The sequence below is a fragment of the Amphiura filiformis genome, chromosome 10 (assembly GCF_039555335.1).
Source record: "Amphiura filiformis chromosome 10, Afil_fr2py, whole genome shotgun sequence".
NCBI lineage: Eukaryota > Metazoa > Echinodermata > Ophiuroidea > Amphilepidida > Amphiuridae > Amphiura > Amphiura filiformis.
Window position 1 is genome coordinate 55,832,586 of NC_092637.1, and position 15,527 is coordinate 55,848,112.

The 15,527-nt window shown below is 36.3% G+C and overlaps 1 protein-coding gene across 11 annotated transcripts in view; it reads left to right on the forward strand.

Annotated features, from left to right (window-relative positions):
* The window catches only part of LOC140163044 (uncharacterized), a 101,755-nt gene that overhangs the window by 77,385 nt on the left and 8,843 nt on the right, over positions 1-15,527 (forward strand). For 10 of the 11 annotated variants that reach the window (XM_072186388.1, XM_072186393.1, XM_072186396.1 and 7 more), the window contains 4 exons: positions 4,763-4,885; positions 7,111-7,269; positions 7,664-7,752; positions 9,052-9,208. In XM_072186388.1, coding sequence (XP_072042489.1) covers positions 4,763-4,885; positions 7,111-7,269; positions 7,664-7,752; positions 9,052-9,208 — 528 coding nt within the window. The remainder of the gene's footprint in view (positions 1-4,762; positions 4,886-7,110; positions 7,270-7,663; positions 7,753-9,051; positions 9,209-15,527) is intronic. The other variant, XM_072186392.1, reaches the window with a different exon arrangement.

The window sequence follows — 15,527 nt, forward strand, 5'->3', positions numbered from 1 at the left end:
TTTCTTGTGATCCCTAAGTACGATTTTTGTGGAATAAAGAGTATGTGGAAGAAAAAAAGAAACCTTGAATGACAATAAATATGACTATAAATGGGTGTTTTGCACTTCTTCCCTTAATCTACGCACACATACACAGACATGACAGGTGATGAGTGCAACCTACTTGTAGTGCAGGGCAATTTGCAGTAGAAGTGATGATGTAACATACATATACATACATACATACATATATCGATTTATATTGCGCCTATACAATTTTAGCTCTAGGCGCATTACAATAAGAGAAAACAAAGAAAGAAATAGCAATAACAAGAAATGGATCAAATTGGAAAAAGATGGGTTTTTAAAAACTTTTTGAAGCTGGCCAGTGTTTGGGCCTCCCTGATGTTGCATGGGAGGTTGTTCCAAATTCGAGGACCAAAGGAAGTGAAGGCGTTATCACCAGCTAATTTGATTGTGGGAGGAATGGAGAGCCGAGTAGTATCCATGGAAGAGCGTAAATGACGAGATGTGGTGTAGGAATGAATTCCAGATTGAAGGTAGAGTGGAGCTATGTCATTGACACATTGATATATGATGGTGAGGATCTTGAAATTGACACGCTCCCTGATGGGCAACCAATGTAAGTCCTTGATGTATGGGGTTATGTGGTCACGACGTTTGAGGCCGTAGATGAGACGCACTGCCCTATTTTGAATACGCTGCAGTTTGGATAAATTGATGTTGGTGGTGCCAGCAAGGAGAGAGTTGCCGTAGTCGAGGCGAGATAATATGAGTGCACGGATGATGTGATGGCATGAGTCTGTATCAAGGAAGCGCCTGACTCGAGCAATATTTACATGATTAACTACCATAGCAATAGATTAAAACAAACTTTAAAAACATCGCCTTGCATTACAAGCAGGTTGCACTCATCACCTGTGTATGTCTGCAATCATAGATTGAATACAATACTTCTCTTTTCAAAGATACTACAGGTGTGAGTGATCAGCATGATATGGTTCAATGCAGAGGTACCGCGTGAACGTATTAGTGCAGTGCGATATATAATTGTTTTAACCTATTGCATGGGTAGTTAATCCTGTTACATCATCACTTCTACGTCGAATACACTCAAAATTGTATTCATCTATTGCTATGATATTATTAATCCTGTAACATCCCCACTTCTACGGCAATTTTATAAGGCTTACATGAAGGTCATTCGAAAAACGGAAGTCGTGGGTGTGGGTGTCTTTGTTGGTTATAACGGTATTTGAACATAGATTTTTAAGGTATCGGATTTCAAACTTCCGGATAAAATGTATTCGACCATTATTAGTTTTAGTTGAGTGTATATGGATTGTCCTATAATTAATTAACGAATTTCTATTCGTTTTAAAATTGTTCATAATAATGATTATCATAATTATGATGATGATGATATATCATCTTGATCGTCGTCGTCATCCCCATCATTTTGTACAGGTATGTATGTATGTACCAATTCGCTGATCGCACGGTCAACTTATAACAAGGTTATATCCGCAAAGGGCGTACTTTGTGTGTGTACGCTTGTCAAACTAATGCTTTCCCAGCAAACACAAAAACGTTTTAAAAACGTTTTAAATAAGTTATATTTTGGCTTTTGGTTTAGGTAAAACGTTTTAATAACATTAAAATGTCGGGTTATATAAAGGTCATGATAACGTTTTAAAACGTTTTGTATGAAAACACACTACAACAATATTTTTAATGTTTTCAAAAATGTTATTGTAAACTATTTTTACAAACATTTTTGCCAAATATTGTGTCAATACTTAAGGGATCTAAAATGAGCGTTTATTGCGTTTCGACAGTATTTTTTGTGGGACATGAGAGCCCCTCAGACCTATCGAATTGCATTCTGAATACGAAGCATGTCTTTCTGATATCAAATAATTTTCATTTTTGAAAATCACAATATAATACAAATTTTATGACAAATTATAAAAATTTGATATTTTTCAAATTTTGATATATAACAGTCCTCGAAGTAAATTATATAAATCTAATGATATATTCTTAAAGTGTATGTAGCAGGGAGGAAAAGCCGACGGTCAATTGAAAATTTTGACCTTTCATATTGAAGATATGGATTTTTTCCAAAAAAGACCTAATTTTTTTTGGTGTTTTGGGAAAAAAAATCCATATCTTCCATACGAAAGGTCAAAATTTTCAATTGATCGTCGGCTTTTCATCCCACCTATATACACTTTAAGTATAAATCATCAGATTTATAAAGTTTACTTCAAGTACTGTTAAATATCAAAAATATCAATTTTTAATGATTTGCCATAAAATGTATATTAAATTGCGAATTTCAAAAATCTAAATTATTTGATATCAGAATGACATTCTTCGTATTCAGAATGCAATTCGATATGTCTGATGTGCTCTGATGTCCCAAAATAAATACTGTCCAAACGTTCATACCCCAGCCCTTAAATAACATTATGTTAAAATGTTTGAACCCAGCAAACACAGAAATGTTCTAAAAATTTTTTTTTCAAAACCTTTTAATAACATTTAAATGTCGGGTTATACAAAGGTCATGAAAACGTTTTTAAAACGTTATTGAAAATATTTGGGGCAAACATTTTTCGCAAAATATTTTCAATAACGTTTTAAAAACGTTTTCATGACCTTTATATAACCCGACATTTAATGTTTTCTGTAAAACATTTTTGTTTGTTGAGCAGTAGATTATCAAAAAATGTTTTTTAAGGTTATGAAAACGTTTCATACTCTTAATATACCCTTTATATAACCCGACATTTAAACGTTTTCTGACGACCTTTTATAACCTTTTGCGAATGATGTCGAAAACGTTTTGTGTTTGCTGGGTTATTTACCGTGTGCGTTTTGCAAAAGCATGGGTTACTAAAAAAACCCTCGAGAAATCGAAACTGCACATTTTGCGCATGCATTTGGAAGCAAGATGGTGGACCCGTGCTAATGGTGAATAGAACGTGCAGTGCTTAAAATAATCAAGATCATGTTTGCCGTTCAGTTTCTTAGCTGATATTGACCATTTATTAGGGTGGAGTGAAAAAACAAAAAATGAGATAATTTTTTTGGATAGTTATAAAAACTTGATTACATATGAAATAAGTAACCTGGCAACAAATTGGAAAATTTGAAGCATATCTTATGGTTCCACAAAGCACCTAAAAATGTGGAAAAATGACCGAAATTTATGCATCGCGGCACGAAAGCGCATGTTGAGATGTTAATATATTCATGTTTATGTACAAATGCAGGCGAAGCCGCGCGAAACAATGTTGTAACTAAAGTGGTAAAATACGGTGCAAAAAAATTTCGCACGAAGAGCGTAAAATTTGGCGACTTGATAGGCTAAATGTCTAATTACGAGGCTCATTTTGGTCAGAAACCCACACATAGGCGTCAAACAGTGGGAGGTGATTGTATGGACCATCCATTTACAAAAATATCTGTGTGTGGGGTTTGTGGGTGTATGTGAGGGGTGTGGTGGGTGTTAGCCAAAAGTTAATTAAATTAGCTGAATTGGTATTTGATTAACACTTTGATTTATACATTTCTGATATTGGTTGTTCTATTATTATTTTACCAGTTTGTAGACATATTTTTTAGCAGTTAAAGTGGTCGAGATTGTTTTATAAACAAGGCCAAAAGGGGTATCTTTATGATTTAACTTTTCTTTGTCAAGAAACAATAATATATCCTGATAAGCCTCAAAATTATGTTCATGATATCGTTATGAATACGGCAGAGTGACGAATTCGCAAAATCGCTGTTCTGAGTAAACGGCGTTTGAAAATATTGGTACCATTCCATCGGCCCTTCTAAAATATGAGAACATTCGTGAGCACTCATTTGAAATGTATATCATAGAAGTGAATGTGCACTAATTATTTGCAATACATGCATGTTCTGAAACAATCGATATATCCTTCAAAACATGTATTTACAGCTATTCGGCTTTATGCTAAATCCAAAAAGTGTCAACCGCTGCGCAAAGAGTTACATACGGGGACGAATCCGCATTCAACTACGTGTAAACTATAGCAGCCATCCTTAATTGGGAATTTTATGTAAAAATTGTTGGTTGTCCTAAGGCTATAGATTCAAAACTTGGTATATAAGTTATAATTAGGCATCCCCGTAATATTTAGTGAAAACTCCGGTTGAAATCAAGGATTTTAGAGTAGATATAACAATATTGGCCTACATTTTGTGTATGAATTTCCCAATTTTTCGACGGCGCTCTGACATAATTACGCCATAGCGATATCGTGTGGGGAATGTTTGTACTTATTTTGGCATCTCTGGATAGAAGGTACCTACAGCTACCCATTGGTATCAAAAATAACAGTATATGACATGTAATATAGAAAATTTGGAGTTTTCAGCTATACTACAATTGATACTACAATTTATCGCCCTGATTTGTACAGCTAAGTATACGATTCGTCTTTTGATCAAATTCATTAATCGCACTTTATAGGCGCGATTCGTCCAAATCACAATTTCAATATCTACGTCGGGAAGTAAGATTTATCATTATTTTTTGGTGGAAATGAAAGATCACCTGAAACATAATCACAAGCATACAGTAACTCAATTTGCTCAAAATACTCGATTCGTCACTCTGCCGAATTCATAACGATATGATAAGAAAAAAAATCTCAGACAATGCTTGGGAAATTTTTTAAATAGTCCATTTCGAAATACTAATCATATTTAATACATTTTTTTACAGATATTGATGAATGTGTTATAGATAATGATAACTGTGATCCAAATGCTGCATGTATCAATAACCCAGGGTCCTTCACATGTACATGTAATGCCGGATACGCTGGAGATGGACTAACATGCACAGGCTAGCCTCTATTTTATATTATTTCGCCATTTATTTCAAGGAATTGTCACCTATACGCGAGCCAAATTACCTTTTTAAATCTTAGCTCTTATTTATTGCTCGCAGCAAGAAAGAATTAGACGGAGCTATCGGAATACACGTGAGCCATAGAATATTGTCACAAACCCCTCACGGAAATATCCTGCGCCTCCTCGAGCCACTTCCGGTCCTGCCGGGACTCGAACCCACGACCCTGGGTTTAAGAGGCGAGCGTGCTAGCGTATAGACCAAAAGAGGACTTCCCCGTCAGGTCTATAAAACTAACGCACTTATACCGCCGTGACATGCTCCCCCTCCTCGTAAGGCGCGTCCTCGCGCCTTACTTCCTCTGTTTAAACTGGTCGTCCTTGATACAAGGCATACTCGGCCAGACTGGTCGTCCTCGATACAAGGCATACTCGGCCAGCCATTTTTATGAACGCCTAACCCTTTCCGATGGGTGATTCCCCTGGTGTTAAGAAACACCAGGGACCACCGCTGCAACCATTTATGTCACAAACCCCTCACGGAAATATCCTGCGCCTCCTCGAGCCACTTCCGGTCCTGCCGGGACTCGAACCCACGACCCTGGGTTTAAGAGGCGAGCGCGCTAGCGTATAGACCAAAAGAGGACTTCCCCGTCAGGTCTATAACACTAACGCACTTATACCTCCGTGACAATATTTACACCAGAATAGGAGGAGTCGTAATTTTCGCACACCAATTAATAAGGGGTCATGAAATTGTTAAGGGCTTGTGACAATAAATATTCTCACGCGCTACGCGCGCATTGTTTAGACTTAAAAGTTACAATCGAAATCTTTAGTTTAGTTACAACCCAAATATATTATACAAATTACACCCTTCCTAAGAAAATGGGAGCCCTTTAATAATGACACATTTTTTAGTTTCAAAATAACGACCAAAACAGTACTAATGTTAATGTCGTCCTGTAAAAACGAAATTAAGGGATTCAAAAAGTACCTTTATTTTAAGTGCAAAATATCGATACACAAGTTAATGAATTTTCACATTTACATTTTACATCTTACCTTTGTCATATATAATAAACTATTAATATTAAAGTAGCCAAGGATCAGTGCACTCCCGATAGTATGTAGTATTTGTAGTTTGTAAAATGTTTATATATTTTATTCTCTAAAGTTTATACAGGGTGTAACAATAAAATTTATACAATTTGGTAAATAGAATTACACAAGTATGCACTTTTGGTTTGTTTTGGTTTGAAACTTTGCTCCAATAAAATCGATGGTATACAAGTGAAGATATGTCCAATTACGTAGTCTTAAAACAGCTTGGGCCACTTTTATCTGTGTGTGACAAAACTGACTCAATAGAGTTGAACCATGGACCAGTTTGTGGGTGTTCTTATGAGGTAGTTTTAAACAATGGGGTATTCGAAGTGGTAGAAATTATTACATAAATGAGTATCTCCTTGAGCTTTAGAAAGTCAAAACTAAGCACTGACATAACAACATCATTTACTAGGAATCATGGCTGCAGCTCCACAACTTCAACCCCAATCACGTTGGAAGGGCGTATTTTTTTATGGTTGTGACATACTGTAGCACATGCGAAGTATGTAGAATTTGCTAAGAGTACCGACAGAAACGCTGACAATAACGGCTGCTCCAGAACAGCTAGAAGTCACATTATATTACTCATGTACGTCAAGCCCTTCAAGCTAACCCAGAAATGACTTCCAGAAGAAACATTTGCCCGCAACTTAATCGTATGGGCTTACTACACCATTTCCGAGGTAGAAAGATGAAAGAAAATAAACAAAGCGTAAAATATTTATTATGAACCTAATCATGTCTGCCGTTGCTAAAAATGCTTATTATGCGGAACTTAATTTCAAAACTTTTATTACCGTTTGTTTTGTATTTATGGGTGCAAAACTGTTCTTACGAGGGACATTCAAAAAGTTCTACCTCCATCATCACATCTCTGGTATCTTACGTGCCAGGATATTGAAATTACCAATGGTTATACTCGTAAATCTTGGCTACATAATAATAGTTATTTGATAATAATGTGATTTATGGTTATTAAGATGTGTTGGTTTAAGTGAATACAGATTTGTTGAACCCTGTAATTTATATTTCATAAAGCAAACCCAAGTATTGCATTCTCATGAGCTTTTTGTTTTAATGTAAAATTATTTATTTCTAAATATTTCACAGTTGATACCTGCCCTCCGGGATGGACCTCATCATGTGAATTTTGCTATTTCAAAAATAATGATGTTCCGCTAACATTCTGGGAGGCACGTTCGGATTGCCAAGAAAGAGGGTCCGAGTTGACTAGTGTACGTGATGAAGCTGAACAGCGTTTTCTTAATGGTGAGTTATATTGGTTACCATGAATTAATCACCAGGTATAATACTACAGTTACTAGTCTCACGCATTTGCTTTATTTCTTAATTCACATCAAATTTGCAGTTGATTCTTTATTGATTGCTATCAACTTTTTAAAACATCGCCAAGGTGCAGAATTTGGTGTTAGTTTTATTGTATTCTCGCTTTGCAAGGTATTTGATTGGTGATTTCATTTAAATTCAATGTGTAAAAGACGGTGTTCTCAATCACCTATCATAATAAGGGCGTTGCCACTTAATTGAAAGTAAAATCTAACACGAGCATCTAAATGTCTGTTACTTCAACAACATAATGTCACAACCGATACTGTGAACGTTGCGGATGTGTAAAACATCTGATATCTGTGCCCTTTTGCAGATTTCGTAAGATCTGACAACGTAAACGTTTGGATAGGCCTCACAGATGTTGTAACAGAAGGATCTTGGAAATGGGATGACGGCACTCTGGTATGTATAAGCCCTTACTCTTGGACTCTTGAGCAATGAAGTAATAGTATAATCTGACAATCAATCGCTCAGTATAAAGTCAGCTTTTAAACTAAAATAAGCTGTTAGTAAAATCATCTAATTTAATTGGACAATATTGATGTTTTTAAAGACATTTTAAAAGAAAGAAACGGCGTCTTTTAATCATTTTAATCATTGGAACATTTCAATCACATCTAGTGTATTAGTATATTACAATCTCCACGATATATCACCATTGAGCACAGAATGTTACCACTATAAATTTAGCTTTAATTTTAAATTTTAAATCAAAATAAATAGGTACATTATAAGCATTTAAATAACAATTACATTGTGAGCCAGAGGGGTTACTTCCCCGATGTACCTGCCTGCAAAAAAAACCCAGTCTGTTTCTGAATCTTGCTTCCATCTTTTGTGATCGTCCTGGTTTCTAGGACATTGAAGTCATTCTGGTAGGATTCACGGTTTTTTGATGTATATAGAATTGGCTTCATTATTAAGAAAATGCGAACTATAGATGGCGCTATCTATCATAAATCATATTTCTTAATTTGCAAGGGGTAGGTAATCAATACTGCCATTTAAACAGGTGGAATAGGTGAAACAATCAACAAAGAAATTTTGTAAACATATTGCATCAAAAAATAAATGGAATTATTATTATTAAAAGCCTGAAAGAGTAATTTCCAGTATCTAAATAGCGCCACCAATCTTGTCATAAATAGATACATTTTATATCCGAAAAAGCTTTTAAAAATGCTGTAAAAGTGAATAATGTTGTAAATAAGAGGACATTTAAGTTGAAAATGACTCAAAAGCATCTGTATACATTAATATTGACCGCTTTAAGCTGTTAAAGCCTAAAAATTGGGTTGTACATGATGTTTTGTTTAAAAAACTAATAAATGATCACATCAAACAACCGTATCTGATGGATGTATTCAGAGATGGTCTGAGTTAAATTGAGCCCCTGTCTTATATCTTCGTTTCTTATTATCTTGTCCGGATTGACCGGATCCATCACATTTCAGAAATAAATTTAGGTACAATGTATAGAAGATATTTAAAGTGCCGAGTAGTTAAGGAGTACGAGTGTTTTATTTCGGTAGTTTAGATTAAAAGATATGCTTCATCAAACAAAGGGATTAAAATCGGCTTGGAGAGAACTAATATATCACCACATGTAATGGTAAAAAGGTAAGGTTATAAGAGGACAGCTAAGACACATGTTGGCCAGTACATTACCATTTCCTGCATTCTTTGCACTTTCATAAACAGTATGGATATACAAATTGGGCACCTCAACAGCCTGATAATTCTGGGGGAATTGAAGATTGCGCACACTTCCGGTATGGTGATGAGCTTGGCTTGTGGAACGATTTACCATGTGATTCTCCTTGGGTATCAGACTATATTTGCAAAATGAGAAGACCAGGTAAGGCATAGTACTGCTGCCCTCGCTCATCAGCTCTCTGGGATAGCGACCCAGAAACTTATTTGTTAAAAAATGTGTTGGACTTTGCAAGACTGCGCAATTGTGTCAAACTTCAGAGCGCAATCTTGCCACAACCGCTAGTCAGGCGCGCTATGGCGCACAACCAAAGTCGCGAAAATATTTTCACGAGTCCGAAACGAAACGAACGATACAATTAAGCATAATACAAGTACATGCGCAGTGTAGACAACTGATGGATTTAGTCTACTATAGCTACTAGCTCTGCGTACCACTTCAGGGACATAAGGGAACAAACCAAAAGATCGATGACATCCTATAAACGAAACTAGTTTCGTTTAGGGGGGAAGGGGTAAGAATACTCGATTACGTTTGTGCAAAAACATCGGTCTGAAGAATGTGTCATTATTATTATTATGTCAAAATTTTCAACATTTCATTATTACGTTTCTGGCAGGGAGGGAGGGGGTCGGCTGAGAAACGAAACTAGTTACGTTTATAGGACGTCATCTTTGTTCCCTAAGGCTACTTTATTGTTGAAAAAGGGCCCATAGTCTGTTTGTAAAGTAGCGAACGTCCTCACGTCCGAGACGGGCTACGTAGTCATCAAACGTGCCATTTTCCTGACCAGCCCATGCGATAGACGCCCTGAAATGTTTCCACCATAACTAGTAGTGGTGTATATGTGCCAGTCACCGTAATACCGGGACGATTTTGACCTAATTAATGATTATTTGGGCTCATTTTTCGCACGCTTCGCCGGTTAAACGCCTCGGCATGCATAAAGTAGTAACACAGATAGATCAAATATTGCAACTATCACATTGAAATAATAAAAAAGACATAATACAATGATATAAAATTGGTTGTAAAGTGATTACAAAATACACTGCACATGGTGCAGCATTCCATCAGATCACAGTAACTGAACATACTGCAAAAATGAGTAGGAAGTAAACATATTCAAGTTTTTGAACGAAATGATAACTTTCGTTCAGCAGTTGTGCGATATTAATTACCATTTTAGGTTGATTGAATAGACTAACTTATTCCCGGAGGCCGGTGTGCCCAGTCTACCTTGGTCATGTTCAGCATACACACACATAGAAATTGTTCGTTGGCATTACTCAGTAAGTTGATGTAAGTCGTTGCGTCAACTTTCCGAGTAATGCCAACGCGTACAATTTTGAGTAACGCTGACTCGATATCATTATGTTGGTCGCACTCATTTGCACTTACTTTATTGAGTTGTTACAACTCAGAAAATGAAACTAGCCTAGGTTAGCATAATTTGTGGTGTGCTATAATATACACAATTTTGCACTGATTACAAAAATAAATATTTGAATACTGCTAATTGTGCAGAAAATGATCCAATTACGTGAATTAAGTAACAGAGTACCAAATTGGAATAACTCAAAACAATAAGTACCATTTCTTAATATGAACGAGTTACATCAACTTACATGTTGAGTTACAATAACTCAACTAATTGGTCTTTGAACCTTGTTTATTTTTCTAAGTTCCCTGAACTTGAATTCAGAAGTTGGCATTACTTAAAAAGTTGACGCAACGACTTACATCAACTTTTTAAGTAATGCCAACAAAGTTGATTAGTTGACGGAACTTTTGAGCTCTTTCTATGGGCGGCCATGAGGGCCAAAAGGGTCTCAAAATCACACACGGGTCTCAAAAGTACAATAAGGTCTCAAAAACACACGAAGGTCTCAGAAATAAACACATAATAAGGTCTCAAACGTATAATAAGGTCTCAAAAACACATAAAGGTCTCAGAAATAAACACACAATAAGGTCTCAAAAGTATAATAAGGTCTCAAAAACAGAGAAAGGTCTCAGAAACAAACACACAACAAGGTCTCAATAGTACAATAAGGTCTCACAAATAGAGAAAGGTCTCAAATACAGAGAAAGGTCTCAAAAACAGAGAAAGGTCTCAAAAACAGAGAAAGGTCTCAAAAACAGAGAAAGGTCTCAAAAACAGAGAAAGGTCTCAAAAACAGAAAAAGGTCTCAAAAACACGTTATGGTCTCAAAAACACGTTATGGTCTCAAAAACACGTTATGGTCTCAAAAACACGTTATGGTCTCAAAACACGTTATGGTCTCAAAAACACGTTATGGTCTCAAAAACACATTATGGTCTCAAAACACGTTATGGTCTCAAAACACGTTATGGTCTCAAAAAACAGAGAAAGGTCTCAAAAACAGAGAAAGGTCTCAAAAACAGGGAAAGGTCTCAAATACAGAGAAAGGTCTCAAACACAGAATGGTCTCAAAAACAGAGAAAGGTCTCAAAAATAGAGAAAGGTCTCAGAGACATATACCTCAGAGACATAGACGGCACATAACGGTCGGTTGACTTTGTAATACCTGATTTGAGACCTAGACGTGTTTTTGAGACATGAACGTGTTTTGACACCCTTTTTGGCACACACGGCCGCCCATAGTATTCCTCGGCGTTGACCCTTTTGACCCCGGCGGCCGCGCCGTGAGTGCCAAAAGGGTCTCAAAAGTACGTCTTGGTCTCAAAAACACATCTTGGTCTCAAAAACACGTCTAGGTCTCAAATCAGGTATTACAACCGACCGTATATGCAGTACTGCATACAGTACTGCAACATCCGCTTGCAGTCCCGCATGGGGAACTGCAATATTTTTAGTGTATTTCCGTATGGGGAACTGCAATATGTTTGGTGTATTTCCGCATGGGGAAATGCAATTTTTGGTACATTTCCGAATTGGATGTATTAATCAAAAGTTTAAGTCAAATGGCTACGTGCTTTGACATGCAGTTAAAAGGGCATTTCGTGATCCACAGCTTCATCCCCACTTTTTCAAAAAAAAGTTGAGATTTTTATACCATTGGGAACTTTTGGCTACATAATGTTTATGTACTAAATATTTCTTGCAGATTAATTCATTTAGCAAAAATATCGTGACATGAAACCGGTACCGGTATACCAGATCGAAATTACAACAGTGGCCTATGGAGCAGTGTAATACACATAATCATGCATAACTCGCAAACGCAAAATCGGATTGAAATTTTGTGAATAAGCTTTTTTTCGTGGATATCTACTGAAAATGTCATAAAAAAGGATGCTAGGATCACATGCTAAATTAAGGGACCGCTCATTATTAATGCGGGAGGGGGGGGGGCGGGAAAATGTTGAGCTTTATGGGTGAAAAATACCTACCCCCCCCCTATTGCGATGAACCAATTTCATGTAACCCCCCCTATTGAATCAAACAAAATCACATAACCCCCCCCCCCCCGCTTCAAGCAAACTTAAATATTAATTAATTTAGTCACAGAGATTGGGATTTTGACATTGGGGGTGATGGGGTGGGAAACAATTTCTTGAAGTCATATAGGGAATCCAGCTCTTTTTGGCGACAAAATAAGTGTATTGTACAAATGCGCGCGAAGCGCGAGGAAATTTTTGCAATTTTGAAGCTGAATTGATGAAATATGATGCAAAAGTGGAATAAATTCGCGCGAAGCGCACACAAATTTGCAATTTTGTGACTAAAATTACCAAATAATTATGAGGTTAATATGGTCAGAAACCCACATAGGCCTACAGGTGATTGTATGGACCATCTCCCTGGCCAAATAGGAGGGAATTTAACCCACACCCATCCCCACGGATCTACCCCTATGCCAATAGATCTACTTTTGATCTTGAAATTTATAGGTGTGTGCTTGGAGGTGGGGTGGTCAAAATGTGGTGAGGAGTGAGAGGTGTGTGTAGCATTATGGCAGTGGCGTAGATTTCTTTTTTGACATTGGGGGGATGGGGTATGAAAAAGAAAATATTTCTTGAACTTGGTATAGTGAATCCAGCACATTTTGGCTGTTGACAATGTTTATAACTACAAAATGTGCGTGAAGCGCGCATTTTGCCCCAATTGAAGCTAAAATGGTGACATATGGTGCAAAATGGGAACAATTTTGTTCAAGTCAAGTTAGATAATTATGTATGGTATGATTGATATTGTTACTGTATGCAAGACCTTCCAGGATTCTTGGTATTAAAAAAATATAGTGAATGACTATTCAATTTCACATGACCCCCCCCCCCTATCAGGAAAAATAAAATCACATAACCCCCCTGTTTGTCAAAGTGAAAATCACATAACCCCCCTACATTTTTCCCGCCCCCCTCCCACATTAATAATGAGCGGTCCCTAAGTTACTAAGCTCGTCACAATATAGGCCCTATCATACTTATTGGGTTAGATGGTTTGTTAATATCTACGCCACATTTCGCCATACTGCATTTTAGAAACGCTTGCTGTTAGAATAATAAACATTTTAATTGTAATTATTGCACATTCTAGGGAAGCGTGGTTATCGTTGTAAAAATAACCGAGTGAGAGGGTTTTCAAGAAAATATTTTTCCTGTCAAAACTGAAGCATCCTCTGTATAAAAGAAAATATGAATATTAACTGCACATCATATATAACGATTCGTGATACCCAATTGTGGCACATTTGATGTCGTTTTATGAAGCAGAGAATTTTATTTCAATTTTATATACGCCAAAATATTTTTTTAATTGAGCGAGAATGGCGATAGAAAAAACGTTGAAAATTCCATGTATAAATTACATTAGACCCAACCAATGATAACTGTTTCGTTTTTATGGTAATCTAATCTTTTATTTCCTGAAATAAAATTAGGGGTCTAATGTGGATTAATTGTGTAATTGATGAAAACATCGACGTGTATAAAAGAAGCTACAAGAAAAATTGTAGGCCACGCCACATTGATAACCTATGCTTTTAGTATACGGCGAGTTCGTAGCGCACGTGTGAATCAAAATCGATTATACTATATTGTGCGTGTATAGCCTCATTCCTGTTTCTGTATTATAAAACACGCAGTTATCAACAATTGAACGCTATTAATACACATTAATGTTTTTAAACAAATAAAATTCCAAAATATGGTACGTTTTCTGTATTTGCTTGTCACACGTGGTATGTTGAAGTAATGAAGTTGCGATTATATTTTTAAATTTTCATCATGACACCACCATCAAGCCTTGATAGCCGAGCGGTCTAAGGCGCTGGTGTCGGACTGACGGGGTTTCGGACTGGGGTCTACACAGAGAGCTATACAAGGTTTGAGAAGTGTTCTTAGTCAATTTTGGGGTGCTGATTCAGAATCTATGATTTTTAGGAATAAATTCAGTACAAACAGAATTATTAGCTCTAAATCATAAGTGCTTTATATAAATGACAAGAAGTAATGCTCTTTAGCTGTAAGTTTAGAGGGCTTGTCACAGTTCCCTCAGGCCCGTAGTACGCAGGATTTTTTTTTTTGGAGATGCTGATTTTGAGAAAGTGCACTTTTTTCAGGGGGGGTGATATAGTGAAAAGTGGAATTTTCACCTTTTTGACCAAAAAGCGTAAAACCTGATTTTTTGCTTGCTATGCTCACAAAAAATGTGATATTTTGGTACCGTACTTTGTGTATACTTGTTCAAATTTGGGGGTGAAGGTGTGGTCGCACCCCTCCCCACTCCCCCATGTACAGGCCTGAGTTCCCATGGTCAAAAGAACTAAAATTTTCACTTTCATGGCTGCTTTGTTATGATTCTTGTAATTCCTTGTTGATATTCCTTAAATCAATTAAAAAGTGACAGACAAACAACCCAACTTTTAATGTTAATTATGCATATTCAAAATAATACAGGCACTGCTAGTAAAATTTGATAATTTTAAACAACAAATTTATTAATAATTCTAAAAATGTAACACATGCTTTAGGTTTTACAACTTGTGTATTTTTGTTTGAATCATACATGTATACTGACCACATGTTGGAATACTTGTGTGTGTTTAGAAAAATAAATTAACTATAAATAAGAATACAATTTAACATGTATCTATGTGTTTGTTTTCATGGTGACTGGTGTAAGGGCTGATCAATATTAGACAAGTTAATTGTTGAGCTTTTTTAATGGCAAGGGGTGAAACAAGAAAAAACACCCAAATTTATAAGGAAAACAATTTAAAGCAAAATATGTCAATGTTTTTGAGCTGAAAACAATTCATAAATTGCCTCAAAATATTCTCTTTGTGATGCTTTTTATCTTTCACATTTACCCCTTGCACAAAGAAGACTTTTTTTTCTGTGGTGTAAAACAGGCATTGATTTTTGCCAAAAACGGAGGGTTTCAGTGAAGTTTTGTTTTGATGAGGGGAGGTGCAAGTTGTTTTGAAAATGTCCAAATTAGTGAATGCAATGCCTGCTGCTGAATTCCAATAAA